Source organism: Leptomonas pyrrhocoris (genome assembly GCF_001293395.1).
Source record: "Leptomonas pyrrhocoris isolate H10 chromosome Unknown, whole genome shotgun sequence".
Taxonomy (NCBI): Eukaryota; Euglenozoa; class Kinetoplastea; order Trypanosomatida; family Trypanosomatidae; genus Leptomonas; species Leptomonas pyrrhocoris.
Window position 1 is genome coordinate 670,749 of NW_015438358.1, and position 20,274 is coordinate 691,022.

The following is a 20,274-nucleotide window of genomic DNA, read 5'->3' on the forward strand; positions in this document are numbered from 1 at the left end:
AATAATAATAACAAGGTTTCGCGATGCACCTAAGCAAGCAACGAAGAAACTGGCCGATGTGTGAAAGAAGAACCAAAGCAGCCAATCCGTCGCTAACGAGATATGAAACGAGAGACTACAGTTCGTGGACGAGGTAGAAAGAAGAAAGAAATACCTGTAGGGTGGTACGCACAGCAACAAAAACATAGGTAAAACAAAGCTCTTTTGCAAGACAGTTTTCTACGTAGTCTTTCTTTTACCCCTTTCATGGTAGCAGAAGCACACTCTCAAATCGGGTGTCAACAGGCTTGAAAGAAAGAACCCTCACGCCCCTCAAGAAACAGAGTATAAGAAAAGTAAACGTACAAGAAGAACGCGAACTAGGCCAAGGCCGCCTTTACTTGTGATCCGCCTTTGGTAGGATGCGCTCCCGTACCTTGTTCAGTGCCTTCTTGAGATGATCCGCCAAGGAGCGCGGGATGTTGCCGTCTACGATGTAAATATCAAACAAAATGCGGCCCAGATCACCGGTCAGGTAAGGGTCAATAAAAGGTAGTACGCGCTGCAGCACAAAGTACTGCCGCTGCGCCTCCGAGTGTAAGACGCAGGACGCGCCGCTGCCGCCGTGCTTCTGCAACGCCTTCACCACCTGCTCCTCCACTGCATCGAAAAATGAGACGTAGAACTGCGGCATGTGGGGAATAAAGGTGGGCCGCTTGCGGATCGGCGCGTACACAGTGTAGAGGCGGGGAATCCACTTACTGCTCATCTTCACATCCACGAAGCCGTTCATGCGCATCTCCTCCTCGAGCAGCTGAAAGAGTCCGCTTTCCGTCTCTTGGAAGTACTTCAGAACAGCATCGTACTGCTCGTCCGTGCAGCTGCGGTCGCCGATGAACACGGGTTGTCCAACATACTGCGGCGGCACACTGCCCTCTCGCCGCCGTGAGCACTGCCCGTCGCTATTGGTGCGTGCAGTAGTCAACACACGGTGGTACATCTCGCACGGCATGTGAAGGTTCACGACGACAAAGTCCACGTCCTTGCTGCTGGGCCGCAGCGGTGTGGGCAGTAAGCGCGGCGGCGACGTCGGGAAGCGCGGCGACGTGCCATTGGGGTGCTGCGGGGTCGCCGAAGTGAGAGAGAGAGACTCGGAGCAGCTGCTGCTGCCCATTATCGCCTCTTGTTTCACGTGCGGCAGTGCACTCGTCGGTCGATCAATGATATGGACATCCTCCGCCACGTCCACGTGCACTTCTCCTGAACCTTTCACTCTGCAGCGGTCGCAGCTGCGAGAATGCTTCCCAGCCTGGCACACACCGTCGTGGGGGGCGCTATCGGTGCTGGACGTCGCCGTCGACTTTGACGGCGTCAACTCCCCGCCTTCCCCCGCGCCATCCCTGCTGGCGGTGGCGGTTGATTTGGCGCGGAGCTCCCCACTCGATCCCGCCGACTTCGCGGCCTCCTTCAGCGGCGCGGCCGTGTTGACGGTGTTGACGGTGTTTTCATCCGTCGGCTGTGGGGGCGGCTTCGTGACATCGCGGCCGTAGCGCAGCTCCATCTCCCGCAGCTTCGCCGAGGCGGCCAGCAGCAAAAACTCCGACTGAAAGAAGCGCCAAACCTGTCGGCCGCTGCGCAGGTTTAGCACGTCGGACATTTGCATCCCGTACCGCACCACGCCCACCTCGGAGAGGTTGTTGTCGATGAAAAAGACGGAGTCCCATTCCCCCGTCATGGCAAGTGACCACACCACGTCCATTTTGCGGTACACCTTGCCGTTCACGAAGGCCGTATGGCGAGAGGGCGGGAAAATGGTGTTCATGGAGGCGAGCGTGATGCCCCACACCTCAGGCCGGAGAATCAGCCAGCGGCCCATCCGTTCTGCCTTCTCATCGAGCGGGGCGGCCGTCGGCGACCGTCTGCAGGTGGGTTGTTTGGTGGAGTCGCTTAAGAAGGCGGAATCGGCCGGCTCCTCCGCGCGGTCGAGCACAGAAGACAGACGCACCACCACCGTGCCCGGTGCGAACTGACGCATGTCCTTCTCATTTGTGCCGCCCACGCCCTCTTCAGCATGCCGCACATTGTAGCCTCGAGTGCTGCGTTGATTCACAGAAGAACAAGAAGACGAAGACGATGGCGGCTCTTTTGTTTGTTTACCGCCGCCGCACCGCAGCATGTCAGCAAACGACATCTTCTCCTTCTTTTTCCTGTGCAGAGGAGCGGAGGAACCGTCAGCAGAGGGATTGAAGGATGGCGAGCCAGGCCGCCCGGCGCCCTGCGGGAGACGCTGAACGAACTTTTGAATGCAGCGCAGCCGGCCGCCCGATGTTTCGAAAACGTCGTCGATGCTGCCTTGGGACAAGAGGAGGTGCCGCGTCCGGGGACCGGCGCTGCGAAACAGTGACACCAGCTCCGCTTCACGGAAAACCAAATTCTGCCGCACCCCACTCACACCGGTCGCCACCAGCGTGTCATCGACATCCCAAACACACAAAATCTTCGGCTGATGCGTGCTTTTGCGGTACGACGAGGCACGGCGGCGCATCTCGAACTCGATGGTGCTGGCAGGTGGCGCATGTGTTTTTGGCGCGTTCGTTTGGAAAGACCGCGGTTCGTTGACCAGATCGGGCGCGAATGGTGAACGCTCGCCGGCCGTTCCGTCAACCCCGAACGGTGCGTGGGCGGCATCGGCGCCGGTTGCGGCAGACTTGCCGGGATTTTCTTTTTGCCCCAGCGGCGCCTCCATCGAGACACTGTTGCGTGTCGACACCACCCCGCTTAAGCTATCCTGTACGTGAATTGTAGTGGTGTACGTGGGTGGGAGAAAAGGCGCGTCATGCGGCCGCTCGAAGTCGTCATCGTCGATCGGGTCCTTGAGCAAGCCCACAACAGTCTTCACATCATTGTAGTCGCGGGCAGACACAAAATGAGGATGAAGGTCCACAAAGCTCATTGTGAGCTTAGCTTCCTTGTGTGTGTGTGTGATAATTTATTATTTTGATTGGTTGGCTTGCGGAGGGCTAAAAAGGTCCTTGAGCAATCTAATCAGCTTAAAACGAAAGTGATGCGTACAACAAGCAACAACAAGAAGCCGCAATGTACTCTCGTGCGCTGCGTTTGTTATTGCTACCGAGTCCGCTGCTACGTACTGCGTCTGTAATCGGAACGGATACAAACGGAAGAAGAAGAAAGAAAGAAAGAAAGCTGCAGGTAGTCCAAGAGGCGTTGCTCTACCGTGCAATCGCTCCGCTCTTCGTCTTCCTTACTCTTCCTCCCCGATACAGCGATAGAGGTGGGACAAACAAATAGGTAGATGTACGTATTAGGCGACGGGAAGCACAGGGGTCGCGAACAAAGCAAAAACCGAGCGCCCACATGTAACCTCTTCAAAAGACGTCACTGCGGCACCGAGAGCAGAATATTTAAAAAAATAGAAACACGCGAAAAGAAATAAGAGAAAAAGAAAACAACGGGTAATATCCCCAAAATTACTCGAAACACAACTGTTCGTAAGCAACAAATACAGCAATCATATAAATGGGAAAGAAGTAGAGAAAAAAGGGTACAGACAATAAAAAGACGTATGTATCGTGAAAGGAAACCCAGCTGATTCTGTGCGTGCGTATATCAACGCAAGCGAAAAGTGGCTACTTTCTTTGACGCTCTTTGTGGATGGATTAGCAGTCGCAGAGGAGAGAGAAATTACAATGAGATGCGTTGTTGAAAGGCGAATAGAAAAGAGCAGAAGATGAGGAAAGTGGCTGCACGGGTAAAGGAAAGAAAAGTGTGGAAGCGCATCTTGAATTGGCGCCACTGACGTGGGTTCTGCTTCTCTTGTAAGCTCAATGTGACGGAGTTATCATTGCATGGAAGCACGCATTACGAAGCCGCTTCTGTTTTCTTAACAGCTGCTCCTTCAACTAAGAAAACAAAAACAAAAACGCCTCGGCAAACGGAAGTGCTGTTGCACGTCTGTTAAGCAAACATGAAAGGAGAACTTTCCCTACACCCATACGCCTCACACAGCCGCTGGGGCAGCATGGGCATGTTCGTCGGCATTTACACCTTATGTTTAACGGTGAGTAAATTTCCTTTCCTGTGGTTTCCTGGGAGGCATTCGCATGCCTTGCTTTCATAAGAGTGCGCAGAACCTGCAGACTTGACAGAGTATGTAAAGGAATAAATAAAAACATAGAGATCAACGCTTGTTGTTGTTGTTGAGACAATATATAAACAGTAGAGGGAAAAATGAGAGAACTCAGCGTTTGAGGAGGGAGGGAGGGGTCATAAACCGTTCCATGTATGACGGAGAGAGAGAGAGAGAAAACCTCCACAAAGAAACAAAAAATACTGGCGCACACAACTCCGTGTGTGTATATAATAATAATAATGATAGCGTGGAAATTCCCTATACGAGGCAAAGAAGGCGACATCAAAATGTACAGAAAGAGAGGGAGAGACGATTGGAGCTGCGTCGCGATGTAAACGACGATAACGATAGCAATGGCGCAACCGAAACGACGCCGCACAGGAGAGAGAAAAAGAAAAAGCGAAAAACCTCGGGTGGTTAACCTGCAATGCAAACGGTGTGCAGCTTACGCAGCGACGACAACTGGGAGACTTCGTCGGGCGTGATGACCACATCTCGCCATGCTTCGCGCTACATTTCCCCGTTAGGCGAAGAGGTACTGATCCACCGCACTCTGAGTGATGCGCGTGCCGAGGATGAGCTCGTACAGAAACATCGCCACACACGCAAGGAGCGACATGCACACGATGCCGAAGCAGACAAGGCTGGGCAGCATCCAACCTGTGTACCCGTAGGCAAAGATGATACATCCCATGTTGGAGGTTTCGTACCGCATGTAAATGAAGTAGGCAATCTTCATGATCACCGCAGGAATGGCCACCGCCGCGACGCTGCGCGAGATGGGGAGGTACACCTGGGAGAGCACCTCAAAGACAATGGAGCATCCAATGACAACGACCCAGATGGCAAGAAACACGACAGCGCCGCCGTGGCATCCCGTTAAGTTGAGCAGGAAAATAAGAAGTGTCACCCACTCGGCGATGAGGAAATAAAAGGTAAAGAAGAGGAGTGTCCGGGTGGCAACCTCGGACGGCTTCTTTCGACGCGACAGCGCCTTCGCCGAGCGATTGTAATCCGCATTGTTGCCCTGCGTCGAGAGGATCGCAAAGCCCTGGCTGTTGCACGAATGGCTAAAGACGCCGATGCGGTAATAGGCAAAAACGGACATGAGCATGAACGCGCAGCACGCACCCAGCAGTAGCCAATACACGACAGCGTTGAGGTAATTCACTTCATGCTCCTTTTCCGTGAAGAGAAAGGTCTGCAAAATGAGTTGCGGCGTGGCGTAGAAGTAGCCGTTGCAGATCTGCTGAATCAGAATGCCGTTGCGGAGGTCGTAGCGGATGATGTAGAAGCGCTTCGCGTCGGCAGAAATCTCGTAACGGAGCGAGATGTAGCTCAGCATCACCTCGTAGAGCGGGAAGATGGGTATAATGCGGAGGTTGTTGTTTGGGTAGCGCCAGAGCTGATTATCGTAGCGTGAGATCTTTCCCTCCTCGGAGCGCATTGTCACGACGAGGCTCAGCACGTACCCGCCCACGTAGGCGATGATGGTCCAGTAGCCGTTGTTCCGGTTCTCGGGGTGCTGGAACCAGTACACGACCGTCCAGAGCGTCATGGCGGCGTACATGAGCGCCACCACCACACCAAACCAACTAATGCAGATGCTAATGTACTGGAGAGTGGAGAAGAAAATACGCATGCACAGCCGCGGTCGCTTCACATCGTTGAGCAGATACGGGTAGTCGATGAGCAGCTCAATGTAGTCGAAGCCGGAGTAGCGGAAAAGAATCATTTGCAGAAAGGTGATACGGCTCGTCTTGACGTTGCAGAGGCAGCGCACGTAGTCGAGCAACTCACCGGGAATCACGTCTCCCCTGTAAGGGTCACCAGCAAGCAGCTCATTAAGTTTCGACTGGACAACACTCTGCACCCGCGGGTCCTCGACGTTTACACGACCAGAGTCCAAGAACACCTTCAGCAGGGTAGGATTCCCGCTGGCGATCTCGAACGTTTCGCCGTCCACCGGCTCGTTACTCGCCTTCAGCGTGGCAAGAATGATATTCATAAACACATCCGAGCCCGTTTGTAGAAACAGCAGAACGGTGTCCCGCAGGTCGAGGCTTACCTGATCGTACTCGTCTCCCTCCTCGGCCATGCTGCCTTCCATGTTCGGCGGGCTCGGCGACTCGCTGGAGTCGTTGGTGTTTGAGCGGTGGCGCGAGCTCCCAAACTCCCACCCACCGTTGCTGTCGCTTTCCCGGTCCAGATCCGCCGAGTGCGGCGGGCCGCCAAGGCGCGGCTGGGTGCTCGAGCTCGTCGTCGGTTCTCGGCTTCGCGCGTACGGCGCGTGCGACTCCTCATTTTTGCCGAGAAAAAGCGTAGCGGTGGAGTTCGCTGCTTTATAGAACGCGTTCGCCAGCCACGAGCCTCCACCGTTGTCGCCGCCGCGGCGCTCTCGGGCGTCGCTGCTCGACGCACCGCCGTACGGCTGGTGTGCATTACCCGACGCGTTTCCAGGGCCGCCGACAAAACTACTAATTGTAATATGATTATTAATACTAATATTATTGCTGCCACTTCCGCCAGGGAAATGCGGTGGGTTGTCCACCGATCCGTTGTCGTCGTCGTGCGGCGAGCCAAATTGCATCTGTGCCTCGTGCGAGGCGTCGTCATCGGAGGAGTCTACGAAGTGAAGGCGCAGCCGCACACCTTGGGAGTCCATTTTCGTTTTCGTTTGCCTTTCGCCTGCGATGGGTCTACATGTGGTGGATGTGGATCGACTCTTCAGTGCTTTCTTTTTCGTTCACACAGAATAGAGTGGGCAGAAAGAAAAGAAAAGAAAGGTGAGGAAAGGGAGGCGCGCGCAGCAGCCGGCAACCTGTCTAGTTGTCACACTCTCACGGCAAGAAGCACGTTCGCTCGGAGAAGGTAGAAATGGTCTGTTCAGAGTTCTCCAAGGTAATCTAAAGAGTGTTGTTCGTGTATGTGTGTGTGGAGGGAGAGGCGTCTAATGAAACGGTGCTGAAGCCCGCGGTAGGTGTATGAAGGAAACTAATGATTTGAAAACACAACAATGAGCCGCACGCAATGACAGAGGAAAAAAAAAAACCGAATCGTAAACAGTGTATTTTATTCAGGAAACATTTGCGAGGTGCGTTAGGAGTACAGCTGTACTTGTGCACGCAACAACGCCGAGCAGAACAAAAAGCGAGAAATGAACAAGAGGGTAAATGTGTGGCCGGAGAGTGTGTAAGAAATCAACCCCTTTTTGTGAGGTCGTCAGTAGCTCGATGACGAGACTGTGGCAACTTTATAAAGGTGCACAAGTACGTGTGAGGGGTGGACTTTTAAAATAGTAGGTGAAACACATAAAGAAAAGTAGAGGAGATGGTAATAGAGACGCACAAGGCGACAGAAAGAGAAGCGAGGAACGCAAAGCTGAACAGACACACACACACACACATAGTGTCACAAATTCGACAAGAGAGAAAAGCAAGACAAGTGGGCAGCCCATTTGAATTGAATCAACCAGCTGAGCGTAGTTGCCTCACAGAAACAAGCTACTGCTGTTGCCGACAGCTTCGAAGAGAATCGGGCAAGGTCGTGTGACGCCAATGAGGAGATCTTCAAATGCTATACGACTTAACCTCAGTAAAAAGGAAGGAGAGGAGAGGACCTACGCAACGACATTACAGATCACGAGGTGAGATTCCCAAGAAAAAAAACATGACAATGGTATTTACAAGATGTAGAGAAGAAAATGGCACAATCCCTTCTCAGTTGTAAAACCTGCCGGGGCTGCTATCGGGGCAGCTCTCACAACCCCTCCCCCCAAGAACAACAACATTATCACCCCCAACGCAAACGTCCCTCACAAGTCCCGTGACATCTCTATCAAGCGTCGCTGCAAGATCTCGAGTTGCTTGCGCTGCGCCACATCGGGCACCTGCGCCAGGTCTCTGGCCGACATCGTCAGTACGCGATCCACATCTTCCTCGCTCATGTTCTGAATTAACTCCAGCACCTCATCGCGCTCCTGCTCGGTCATGGGGGCCGGTTCCGGGGCAGCCGGAACGACCTTGGCCGTGGGTTGCGCCAGTGGCGCAGAAGCACCAGCTGCCACAGGGCCGGGACTCAGTTTGCCGTCACCGCCACCGTCTCCATTGCCACTACGCGTCACTGCCGCCCGCCGCTCCTCCTCAGCTTTCTTCTCCGCGTCCTTTTCTGCCGGTTTCGTTGCACGGTAGGCCTCCGCCGGGAGCGGCCCGTGCGACAGCCGGCCTGCGTGCTGTAGAGTGATCACCACCGCCGACTTGAGCGCAGGATTGTTCTGCAACAGCAGCCTCGCCTCATCAGGGCGCTCCAGCGCCAACACGCGCAGCTGCTCGACCGCCGCGTAGGCTTCTTCGGTGGCCATCCCGCGAAGGACGTTGAGCACGAGCGACCCGTCGCGGGACAGGATGGGGTCCACGAAGCCGCGTGGCAGCTGCATCAGCTCCCGTCCGTCCTTGTCCACACTCGGCTGCGATGGCGGCACCGGCAGTCGAGGCATCATCGGAGCACGCCCTGGAGGGCCGCCCGCCCCGCGGCCCCGACCGCGACCGTAGAAGGGAAACTGCGACGGCGCTGAGTAGTGCTGCTGGTGGTACGGTGGTCCCCCATGCTGCTGCTGCTGTTGCTCCGGTACGTAGCCCTCTCGCTCCCGTTTGCGGAACGGCGGTCGCCCAGCAGGTCCGCTGCCACCCCCACCAGGTCCCGCGCGAACGGGTGCGTGCAAGGTGGTGCTGCGTGCCGCCGTGACTCGCATGGCGCGCTCGCCAAAGGTGGTACCGCTGAGTCGTCGGATGGCCTCCTCGGCCGTCTGCGGGTCCATGTAGCCGGCAATGCCGTACCGAAAGTCCTTCCCCGGGGCGGGGCCGTAGGTGGTGAAGCTCACGACATGGCCGACCGACTCGAAGTGCTGGCGCAGCTTGTCAGGCTCGATGGTGAGGGAAACGCCAGTGAAAAAGACGCTCGCCGCGACCTCCTTGCGGTCGTCCATTTCCGTCTGCTTTACGTAGCTTTTTGGGTGGTGTGGTCAAGGATGTATGTTGTTGTGAGAGCGTTTAACAGGAAGAGAGAACACACGAAGACAGCAGGAAAGGGAAACGTTTGAGGCCGAGACACACACACACACATATGTATATATAGATAACTCGTGAAACTGGATCTCATCCACAAAGCCCTTCGCAAGCAACATAACGAAGACAAAGCGTCCACCCGCAGACGCAGTGAAATCGATCCACATCCTGCTTCAGAGAAAGAGTTTGTTTTGAACGAGTTGGAACACTGCATGAGAAAAAGGAACAGAAAAGAGCGGGTTCTGTGGGTAGTATCTGTCTTCTTTTTTCTAACATCCAAATTGAGCGGCAGGTTCAATGTCTGTGACGATAAAACAATAGAAAAGAATGCAACGCCGTACAAGAAGGAAGCTGGTGCGTGGACGGCGCACCACAAACGCGACAACAGAAGCCGTAAAAGATACGCTCAACGGGGAGAACGACAGCGCAGAACCGCCAGGAGAAAAAAAAACTTTCAAGACGCGAATGCATAACAAAACCTCGCTAATTTCGTACACCATTTTTAAAAAAGGCAGAAACACCACCACAACGATGAACGTCTACATGCATTCCTTTCGCAATCATCTTTCTGAAGAACTATTTCGTTCAAGCAGGGAAAAGAGAAGAAAATGATACCCAGTTCATATTACCGGATTGCTGTTTCGCTGGTTCAGTTTTGCACCAGGACTGAGTACGCATGAGTCTCTTCAACGCTCTCTCCATTGAAGTCACGCATCACGCTTCAGAAAAACTCGTCCTCGTTGTCCTCTCCAGCATCCTCGAAGTAGTGCAGCGCCTTGTACCACTGTAATGAATGATAGGTGCAGTAGAAGCCTCCGATGCCATAATGCACGAACCGCGGAAAAAGACGACCAGTGAAGAGAATTCTAGCAGGGGCACCGAGAGTGAAAATGACAGATCCGAGCACGCCTAATCGAGCCCCCCACAACGGATCACGCAATGTCCCATAGAACCCATTTGAGGTGCCGAGTATTGCGCAAAGGAAGAGGTTTGTGTACACGTTAACAATATGCATCCTGCCGTTCCGCACACTGTTAAAGTACATGGAGAACCCGGTAACGCCGATAAGAGGGGTGTTGATGCTGTACGGACTGAACCAGTCCTTGCTCATGGGACCGCCCATCTTGACGAACACCACGTGTTGTGCTTCTCGGTTTCGCTTACGCTACAACAGATACGTGACGGAAAAAGAGACCAAAATGGTTGGTAGAAAAGAAGCGGGTGAGTTTGCAGGTGTCACCTTCTCCTTTTTAATAATGAAAGAAGAGAGCTGCTTATGTCGAGCCACGCGCTGCTGGGGGGAGAAAACGCTCTTTTTCGCTGAACGGCGAACAGAGCCGCCAAGAGAGGCAGAGATGAAAAGGAAACGTAGTAGTGACAGTGACAGCAGAGGTGAAGAACAAAGGTCCAGCACCGACAAAGCGAAGCTCACGTGTTTTGTCTCCTCTTCCATGTACGTTGGCACAGTTTGCAGATGCTGAAAAGAGAGCTCTTCCCACAAAAAAAAAGTGCACTCCTTCTTTTACGGTGTTCATTGCCGTACTTTGCGCTCTATACAGGTGTCTTTTCTTACGCTAAGCCCGCATCACATCCCCGCTTCCTCTCTTCTCCAAGCAATTCCAACACGCAGATCAGCATGCAAACAATGACTGTTGCGATCAATCTCGCAAATAAAAGAACAGCCTCGGATAGAAAGCTCGTCGATTTAGACTGTTACCGCATTTGTGTAAACAGCAATCGCTTCTCATAGATGAAACGCTTCGTGTGTGTGTGTGTATTTTAGTTTAATTAAGACGTAAGAACTTCAAATTTCAGATAGTTAGCATGGAACACAACGGGAAAGGAAACACGCACACACGAGCACGGCAAAAAAAAAAAGAGAGAGAACAGCCAAGCCCACGACGCTTAACAGAACGAAAAAAAAAGACCGTTAATACGCCTCATTCAACACTCCAAGTGATACATGTCGGCATGTTCGCACTACCAATTGTTGCCTCCTTGTATGGAAATATGCATACACCTGCGCCAATGACTTTTTAATCTGTCTTCTTCCTTTTTGTGCTGAAAGCAACATTTTTTTCTTTTACAAAAGCCACGTATGAAAAGGGGAAGAGAAAAAGAGCGCATGTTGAAAGAACCGTAAACTGGCGTTGACCTCTTCTGCGCTCTCCTTTTCTGCGGGTTTCATCACAACCCATCCAACGTTTGCACCTCACTTGCAGAAAAAAAAAGGTTCAGGTAAAAACAGGCAACATGGAATGTGTTGCCGCTCTATGCTTCTCTTGATCAACATATGTGCCTAAACAACAAGTCATATGGTAGTTCACTCCCAGAATGTGTCACTGCTGAAAAGTCTCAAACAGAAACAAAGAAAAAACAAAGGAAAACAGATGTATTCATCAGCACACCTACTACTTGCCAACGACGATGCCTGATCTAAGTGATTCTCGTCCTCCACGCAGCGCATCCACCTGTCTATTTGCCGGTTTGCTCATTGTACCGTTCAGAGAGTAAAACTTGACAAACAGGCCAGCAATGCATTTTTTTTTACTTAAAACTCAGCTATACAATTTTTTAAAAGTCCACAAAAAAAAGAATACAATTAGGTAGTCAACCTTCCTTCATGACGAGGCCACGGACAACGAAGTCGGCTTACCACGCCGGCCAACGTGGAAACAGAAATGGTGCACCCGCTGGAGCACTCTACCTGTACAGGCCGCAAATCCACAACAAAAACCGCGACTGTCAAAAATAGAGTCGGGTGCCTGCGTTACAGAGTGGAGATGTAGTGCTTCGCTGCATCGGAGAGGCAGTCCGGGCTGGCAGCCTTCACGCGCGTCATGAACCCGCTCGCCGCGCCGGGCATCGCCTGCAACACCGGGTGGTGGTTCGTGACCCAGCCCAGAATCACATCATGGATGCGGCGCGCCTCGATCTCGTCGTCCTTGGCCGGCAGGGCCTCGCCAACAGTCGCCAGCATGCCCGCCGCCACCTGCTGCAGCGCCGTGGTGCCGTAGAAATTCAAAAGCGACACGTAAAGGCTTAGCGCATTACACGTGGTGTGCGTGAACATCTCATCCTGGACCAGGTTGGACACCCAGTACGGGGCAACCGTCTGCTGCACGTGCACCGCAAAGTCTGCCCCGTTCACGCCCATGTTCGTTTCTGGGTGCGCGCCGAGCAGCTGGACTACGACGTTCAGGAGGAAGAAGTCGCTCTGAAGCAGCGCGTCGTCCGAGGTCGCCGTGGCGATCTTCAGCGCACTTTCGCAAATTGCGGGTAACGACGACACGATCGAGTGCGGCGCGTTGGAGACGAAGTCGCTAAGAAGACTCGTGGCACGTGTCATGTAGAACTCATCCGACGGTGGCTGCAGCCACTTGCCGATGACTGGGAAAGCCTTCGCGAGAAACGGAGCGGCAAACACCTCTTTCGAGGCGCCGAGCAGAGTTCCGATGAGGTCGCACACGGACGTGATAGTGACCTGCACCTCTTCATCCTCCACCTCCAGCTCATCCACTTCGTCCTCGTCGTTCTCCGTCTTCTTCTTCTCCAGGCATTCGTCGCGGCGCTTCACCACGACCTCCAGCGCAGCCATGACCTTGTCGCACACCAGCGCGGTGTTCGTCGGGCTCATAATGGCGGGGTGCACACTCACGCAGCGGCCGATGCTCTGCAGTATCACCTCCATCACGCTGTTCTCCGACTCGTCGCCGAGGGCGTCCATCAGCTTCGGCATCGCCGCTTCGGCCAGCTGCTGCGCCGCCGGGTCGCGCATCTCCTCATAGCACTTCAGAATTTCGTCCAGGATGGAGGCGCCGCTCTCGCGGATGCTGTCACTCACGACAAACGCCAGCTGGCCAATGGCGGCATTGGCGATGTCGCGGAAGTACGGGGCAAGACCAACGCCCAGATCCTTCAGCATCGCAAAGATCACATTCGCCGCGAGCTCCTTGTCCTCGATCAGGCTAGTGTGAATGGTCACCACGCGCTCGCCAACGCCGGGGATGACGAAGCGCATCTTCTCCACACCGTCTGGGCGGTCTTCGTCGTCTTCATCTTCGCCGACGCCGATGTTGGCAATCTCCATGTCGCAGTCCATGCTCATCATGTTCAGCAGGATCGGAAGGACCGTGCCGAGGTATGGCTGTGCCTGGTCCTTGAGACACTCCACCATGCACGTCCAACCACGCATCACGAAGCGGGTACGCGGATCGTCATTCGACAGACCGGCCTTGCACAAGTTGCTGAGGTAGTTGCACACGTCGGCCGAGTACGCCGCGAAGGCGTCGCGACCGACACCGCACGCGAGCAGCGTCACACATTCAATCGCCTTGCATTTCGTCTTCATCACCTCCGGCGAGTCGGGCAGACTCAGCGCGTGCTGATAGATGGGCACCAGCGACTGCACGTAGGGGACCAACATAGCCTTGCACGTGGAGGACACGGACGACAGTACGCCCAACGCCGCTTCACGGACGAACATGTGCTGCGTGCTGCTAAGCATGGCGACGCAGTCACTGCACATCGGCTCAATGTACGGCTGCAAGATGGCGCGGAACTCGTCGAGGCCGTCGTCCTCGTCGTCCTCCTCCTCGCCGTTGACGCTGTCGATGAAGCTGTCCAGGCAGTTCGCCGCGCACGACGCCACACGTGGCACGCTGTCGCGCAGGGCCTCCACGACTGCTGGCAGGATCTCGGCATGCAGCTTCATCTGCAGCTCAGGGGTGAAGTCCTGCGAGAGCTGCGCGATGCAATCGAGTGTGTTCGCACGCACGTACTTGGACTCGTCCTTCACGTGCGGCACGACCATCTGCACCAGCGAAGGCAGTTGCTGCGCGAACACGGTACGCATGCCTTCACCGGCGTAGCAGATGAGGAGCACCGCGGCATTGCGGCGCTGCCACTCCGGGGCGGCGATGTTGTTGGCAAAAAGCGTCTGCGCCGTCTTCTGCAGCTTGCGACCGCCGAGGGCGTTCGAAATGCGGTCGAGACCGCTAGAGCCGATGATCAGGTCGGAGTCCTCCTCCAGTTCGTCCTCGTCGTTGTCGCGGCCCGTGGAGTCCCACTCCTTGGGGTACTCGGGGTTCAGGGTGTACTGGAAGAGCAGCTCGAAAAAGGACGTAGCGAATTGCGGCACCTTGCGCACCGTCTTGGGAACCTCCTCGCAATACGTCAGCATGAGCTCCACGGCCATGTGGCGCGCACCCGCATCCACCTGCGGCGCCGCCGCCACCTGCATCATAAGCTCCAGCAGACGCTGGGCATCGTGCTGGAAGAGACTAATGTTGGTGGAGATGCCCTCCACGGTTGCCTGCAGCATCGACTCGACCGACTCCCACTCGCCCTGGTTCAGGTAGTTCTCGATGACGCTCAGCATCTTGGGCACGAGCGGGCGGAGGTTGTCGGCCATCCCGAGGCCGGAGAGTCGAATCGTGGCCTCGAAGGCGGCCTTCTTGAGGTCGGCCGAGTGTGTCTCCTGCGCAAAGCACGTCTCCAGACCGGCCGTCAGCGCCGCCACGTGAGCCTGGAAATAGGCGGGCATCGCCAACGAGGTCGCGAGGACAATTTCGCAACACATAGTCTTGAGCTGCGCGTCACTGCCGTGGGCGCCAATGATGGTGAAGACGTTGTCCCACAGCTCGCTCCAGTCCTCCTTGCTTTGGAAAACCTGCACCGCCAGCGCACTCACGCACGCAGCAGCCGAGTTACGCAGGCTGCCGTAGGCGGCGCTGTTGAGCACCTCCAGCATGCGGCCCTTCACGGCAGTGCGAGTGTCGGCATCGGCGCCGGAATACGGAGAAGGTGTCAAGTTGAGCACCTTACGTAGCAGCACAAGACTCATCGCGGTCACGCCGACGTCCTGCGCGGTGGCGCTGATCTCGGCCATCGCGTGCATCGCCCAGACAGGATTGGCGGCGACGATGCTGTTGTACTGCTCTTCCGCACTCTTGCGCTCCTGGTTGTCCGCGGAGCGCAAATGGTCAAGCAGCGCGGCAAGATTTTGCTGGTCCATTGTTATTGGAAGACGATGTGAACTGTGCAAAACAAGAATGGTGCGTGTTGTTGCTGCTTTTCTCCTTTTCAAGGAAATCAGAATTTAGCAATGAAGTTGTGCGCGTGTTCTGCACTTACACTTTTCTTTTTATGAGTCTCCGCGGCACTTACAATTATTATGATGTTGGTTGTTGATGTTTTTTTTTTTTTAGACGTGCGGAGGCGATTAACGTACTATTAAGCTGTTCTCTTTCTTTTACTTGTGCTTTTGTGAATAAACACCATTAACAAGAAGGTTTAAAAGGGCAGGGAGCAAACAAGACTTTGCTATCATGTGAGAGCTTCGAGGGAGATATCTGAACACCGTAGAGTGTGTAACGTTGGTTTTTGAAAAAATGCAGTTTTCCGATTCTTCTTTCACACATTCTGTCACTTTAAGTGAGTAACAGGAAACATTCTAACTACTTTATTTATAGTTTCCATTTTTAGTTGTTTATCGGTAGTCGCATCTATCAGTGCAATATGGAATAGAAGAACGAGAGAGAAATTGTAGTTTTCTCTCTCAAACAATGAAGTAGTTGAGCAAAGACTTGCAAACACACGAGGGGAAAAAGAAAAACTGGCAGTTGCACCGAAATGCAAAAAGCAATGACCCTCTAATATCCTCTGCCTTGGACGCTGAAAAACTCTGATATCGCAACAAAACACAGATATGCCTGCCTGTTTCAACAAGCACAGTCTATGAAGTAACCAAGAGAACAACAACAAAATCCCAAAAAAAAAATGAAAGTGCATAATGTAAAGTCTATGTGCTTCGTATTGAATCTATGGAAACCGCTCTGTAGAAAAAAAGAAGCTTTTCTAAGCATAAGTTGAAAAAAAAAACGTCAACTTAAGCCAGAGCCTCTTCTAAAGATTGCACGGATGAGAACTTGCACAATGTTTCACGGGAAAACAGAGACGCGACGCCACTATCGTTGCGAGACAAAACTTGAGTGGAGGAAATCTCTGCGTTGTTATTCGTCGGCAGGGGTGCCGCTGAGCCAAACACGCTTGTGCAATGCATCATCACCACACGAGGAAAAGCATAACTCCACTGCACAAGTGTGTCCATGAACGCCTCCTCGTCGAGCAATGAGAAGCTCGTCCTCGAAAGGCAATCCACTGACATGGTATTTCTTGCCGTCGTGACTTTTGTGTTTGCCCACGCTGCGGCAGAAGGGAGAAAACGCGCGCATAACTCCGGTATGCTAACTCCCACACGTTCCCACCCTCGCTTGAAAGCTGTGCTGAGAATGTGAAAAGCAAATGAGATTGTAACGCGGCGGCGTAAGGCTACAAACGCTGTGAAAGAATCCCTGGCGACAGTACTGGAAACAGTGCTACCAATATTAATTAGTTTCTCAGCAGATTGCAGAAGCTCCCTCCAAGGGGCTTCACATAGAACAGCGACAGGAGGGGTGTCAGCGTACTTGCTCACTAGGTTTGTTACGAGAGAGGGCAATATTAGCCCGTCAACGGCGTAAACTCCTTCAAGCAGGTGACTATCGGTTAAGAGCAGCCGCAACGACGTGGATCCCCGCGACTTCGACTGCCAAACAAAAGTTGCAGAAGCATCTGCCTGCAACTCCAATGCCACCGTCTTCTTCTCCACTTCTTGTCGTGCGTTAAACGAGTCTTTCCATGACCCTATCAGCTTAATATGAAGGCGTGACCACTGTACGTCGGCGTTGTAATCCTCTCGCTTCTCTTCGGAACTTGCGGTGCTTCCCAGCCCTGCGAATTGAAAAGGTGTCAGCAGCATTTTTAGCAGCGGCTGTGAGGCATCGCCATAATAACGGACAGGTCCGGCCACGTCTGACCACTCAGCCAGAATTGAAGTCAGCTTCTCAAAACAATCCGTTCCGTCGACAAACATTCTGAGAACACCGTAAGGAGACCGCGCCAGTCCAGCTTTGGAAACAAAAGGCGACAATCTTCCGGGGAGTTGTTTCCCTGATTGTTGAGAAGCACTCTCGGATTTTCGAAAGATTCTCAGCGCTGCTTGCAATACAAATGTCACAACTTCCGCCGTGTCTGCCAGGGAGGCACTTTGTCGGGTTGAGGGGATGACGAAGATCAGCTTGCATCGGTCTTCCGTGGAGTTGACACCAGCATTTTCTGGTCGCAACACACATCCAAAGCTGCCGAAAATGTTGCTTTTAAAAAGCAATTCAGATGTGAAACCGAGGGATGCCGCTTGACTTGCGATCGACGAAAGGCAATGAAGCGGTGGCGGCGTCGCACCTAACGGAACGGCCGATTTACCGCTTTCTTCGTGTGCCTCGTGTGAAGCTGTAAAAAGAAAATGAACTTTAAATGGCTGTGCCAAGTGAAACGCCGCAAGTCCGCTAAATAACTCCACTGACGAGATGGTGCTCGCAGAGAAGGACGTGGTTTGTGACAGACAAAATTCTACGGCTTCCGCAACATCCCACAACGGAACGTTGTTCCATGCCTGGAGCGTTTCAATGTACTCCGACAACGCAGAAGCCGTCGATGCGCTGGTTTCGCCCTCATCGCCACCCGTTTTCTTTGCATGATTTGCGGGAGAGAAAAACGATTTCTCCCGTTGGCAGAGTTCAACCTGGTCTGAGAACCAGTTGTACGCGCACGTACCATGAAAAAGGTCGTCTTCCTCCTTTTTGCGCGCTGAAGCTGCGCCGCTTTGGAGATTCGACAAGGCAACATTCTTCACAAAATCAGCAACTCTAATAATCTCAGAAGATTCCATAGGAGCTGGCTTAGCCGAGTTGTCTCGGCTGATATTCTGCTGCCGCTTTTCGGGTAGACTGTCACCTTGTTGCTGTGCTGACTGCTCCAGATGCGAAGGGCTCGGAACGTCTTTCACTCTTTCGGTAGAAGACAAGCTCTCGCTTTTTCGGCTGTACTCTCTCAACACCGATTCCACCTCTTCTTCCAGTGAGTTCGAAGGCTGCCCCGGCTCCAACGTCTTCGACGTCCACGTATCGCCCCAGCATATGCAAAGAGTCCGCACTCTAATTAACTTGGCTGCGGGCCGCTGTTGCTCGGACGGTTTCACTGTTACGCGGATAAATGCATTTAGCAACGTCCCTGGGACACAAAAAGAGACAAAATTATTGGGTGACAGCAGCTGGTCGCCAATTGAAATAAAACCGCGATGCTGTGAATTTGACGTTTCGACTGTGACGCAATACGGCAAAGGCGTAGATGGAGATTGACTGCGTGTGTCATTGCCGCCGCCACGAAACAGCTCCATGTTGTCCTCAACGTAAAGAACGACTTTTACATCTCGATAAATCATGGTAGAGTTTCTTGTTGGATAGCCTTTCGTGTCCTGCAGGGGTGGTGAAGACCGAATATGTTCTTGCAGTGTTTGATCGAAATTTTCTACTTCCAGAACAGCGCACGCGGAAGGAGTTAACGCGGTATTGGTCACCCAGCTTTTGGAAGGAAGCTGCGCCTTCTCGATTCGCTTGCCGACATTATGAGGAGTCACAAGAACAGACCCGACACCAAGGCCAGACGCCTCAACCGATTTGATCGCAATGATTTCCGCGGAGCACAACTGCCTGAATACTTTTTGCACGTCAGTGGAGCCTGCGAATGAAAAACCACGGTCCTTCTGGCTGCTGCCACGCTTTTGAGAACGAGAAGTACGGGATGATGGTCTTTTCATTTTTGCTGCTGCCGAATTAAGCGCAACGTCAGCTTCGTCGTTATGCACAGGAGGTGAATGAAGAGACGCATTCCGTTGGGGGGTTTCTGGCTTCTTAAAATATTTGGGTGCATCATTTTTAACCTCGCCCTCAGTTTTTTTATCTGTACTTTCCAACTTTGTTATTTTTGCGCTGGAATGCGGTAGGAGCGTCTGTGGATTTCCGTTCGTCCGACTATCACTCACAGCCTGTTGCGAAGGAGGCGGCTGACGCTTTTGAATGATGGCTGGGTTTTGCCATTGTCGAAGCGCTCCGCTGTTAAGTTCCTTTTCGGCCAACAGGCCATCAAGTGCATCAGACACCGCTTTTACGTTCACCTGCATCCGTATTTCTTTTTTGCGAAAGAAGAGAACAACAAGCTGCAGCTTTTGTGCATACCCAAATTGCCGCTGCTTGTATTTACGGTTAGGATGTTTAGACGAAAAAGACACCAAGGAGTGAAAGAGCTTTTCTAAATGAGGTTAAAGTGGGTTTTTACGCGTCGAGCTTAAAGAAATAACAATGCAAGCGAATCTGATAAAATGAATCAGGTTCGTTTTTTTTTTAAGTCAATAAAACTCAGCAGTTGGCGAGTAACTGTGAAAAAGCATGTCAGTGCTTTTAGAATTTTTAGTTTTCTTTTTTATTGATCACCTTTTCATATTTCAGATCTTAAGAACGTTATTGTACATCGATGTCGGAAAGAGACGCATGAAAGTTCAACAAGAAAACCACGAAAATGACTCTACACGCCGCCTTGATTGTTGTTTAAAACTGCGTCATTTACCAACTGAAAGGGATGGGCAGCCAAGCGCGATGTTTTGTAATGGGCGTTGTTGCGAATCAGGTACTGCGCTAGCCACATCACAGGATCAGGTTGGCTGCGATCCTCAGCGGTCACGTCCCCTGATGCCGATACACGATTCTTGTAGCACTTTAGAAGATCATGAAGGCCAGGTACTAAAGTGGGAAAGATTTGCTCGACAAGGTACTTTTGATCATCGCTCATGGCATTGTATTTATCGCCGCTGCTGTGCTTGTCTGCGTGGCTCAAAAACAGCTCTTCTTCGATCACGCGAACGAGCGTAGCATCTTCTTCCACCGAGTCGCTCAACGACATCTTTTAATCCTGTTGATTGACACTGATTCACTTTTATGAACTAGGTTTGTGTAATGAAGTTGGGGGTGCAAGAAAGAGAAGGAGAGGTATGTAGACAATAAAGTGGTGGAGAACGACAAGAAAGGAAATAAACGGATTGAACACCAACCGCGTATTTAACGAACGCGACGTGCCAGAGCCCAACATTGCGGCTCCGAATCGTAGAACGCCACATCGGGCGCGCCCTTTCCTGGGGACTGCTTTTCG

General features: G+C 52.8%; 7 protein-coding genes across 7 annotated transcripts; all 7 read right to left on the bottom strand.

Annotated features, from left to right (window-relative positions):
* Positions 1–376: 376 nt before the first annotated feature.
* On the bottom strand, positions 377–2,932 carry ABB37_01270 (hypothetical protein; the record flags this gene model as incomplete). The annotated part of the gene is made up of 1 exon (XM_015797707.1): positions 377–2,932. The coding sequence occupies one exon, from the start codon at positions 2,930–2,932 to the stop codon at positions 377–379; it is 2,556 nt and encodes an 851-aa protein (XP_015663227.1).
* Positions 2,933–4,652: 1,720 nt separating this feature from the next.
* ABB37_01271 (hypothetical protein) lies at positions 4,653–7,417 on the bottom strand (the record flags this gene model as incomplete). The annotated part of the gene is made up of 1 exon (XM_015797708.1): positions 4,653–7,417. The coding sequence occupies exon 1, from the start codon at positions 6,792–6,794 to the stop codon at positions 4,653–4,655; it is 2,142 nt and encodes a 713-aa protein (XP_015663228.1). The 5' UTR covers positions 6,795–7,417.
* Positions 7,418–7,943: 526 nt separating this feature from the next.
* ABB37_01272 (hypothetical protein) lies at positions 7,944–9,133 on the bottom strand (the record flags this gene model as incomplete). Its single annotated transcript, XM_015797709.1, has 1 exon — positions 7,944–9,133. The coding sequence occupies exon 1, from the start codon at positions 9,111–9,113 to the stop codon at positions 7,944–7,946; it is 1,170 nt and encodes a 389-aa protein (XP_015663229.1). The 5' UTR covers positions 9,114–9,133.
* Positions 9,134–9,913: 780 nt separating this feature from the next.
* Positions 9,914–10,513, bottom strand: ABB37_01273 (hypothetical protein; the record flags this gene model as incomplete). Its single annotated transcript, XM_015797710.1, has 1 exon — positions 9,914–10,513. The coding sequence occupies exon 1, from the start codon at positions 10,313–10,315 to the stop codon at positions 9,914–9,916; it is 402 nt and encodes a 133-aa protein (XP_015663230.1). The 5' UTR covers positions 10,316–10,513.
* A 1,449-nt stretch (positions 10,514–11,962) lies between these two features.
* ABB37_01274 (hypothetical protein) lies at positions 11,963–15,455 on the bottom strand (the record flags this gene model as incomplete). The annotated part of the gene is made up of 1 exon (XM_015797711.1): positions 11,963–15,455. The coding sequence occupies exon 1, from the start codon at positions 15,206–15,208 to the stop codon at positions 11,963–11,965; it is 3,246 nt and encodes a 1,081-aa protein (XP_015663231.1). The 5' UTR covers positions 15,209–15,455.
* A 626-nt stretch (positions 15,456–16,081) lies between these two features.
* On the bottom strand, positions 16,082–19,252 carry ABB37_01275 (hypothetical protein; the record flags this gene model as incomplete). The annotated part of the gene is made up of 1 exon (XM_015797712.1): positions 16,082–19,252. The coding sequence occupies one exon, from the start codon at positions 19,250–19,252 to the stop codon at positions 16,082–16,084; it is 3,171 nt and encodes a 1,056-aa protein (XP_015663232.1).
* Positions 19,253–19,653: 401 nt separating this feature from the next.
* Positions 19,654–20,069, bottom strand: ABB37_01276 (unspecified product; the record flags this gene model as incomplete). Its single annotated transcript, XM_015797713.1, has 1 exon — positions 19,654–20,069. The coding sequence occupies exon 1, from the start codon at positions 20,026–20,028 to the stop codon at positions 19,654–19,656; it is 375 nt and encodes a 124-aa protein (XP_015663233.1). The 5' UTR covers positions 20,029–20,069.
* Positions 20,070–20,274: the final 205 nt, after the last annotated feature.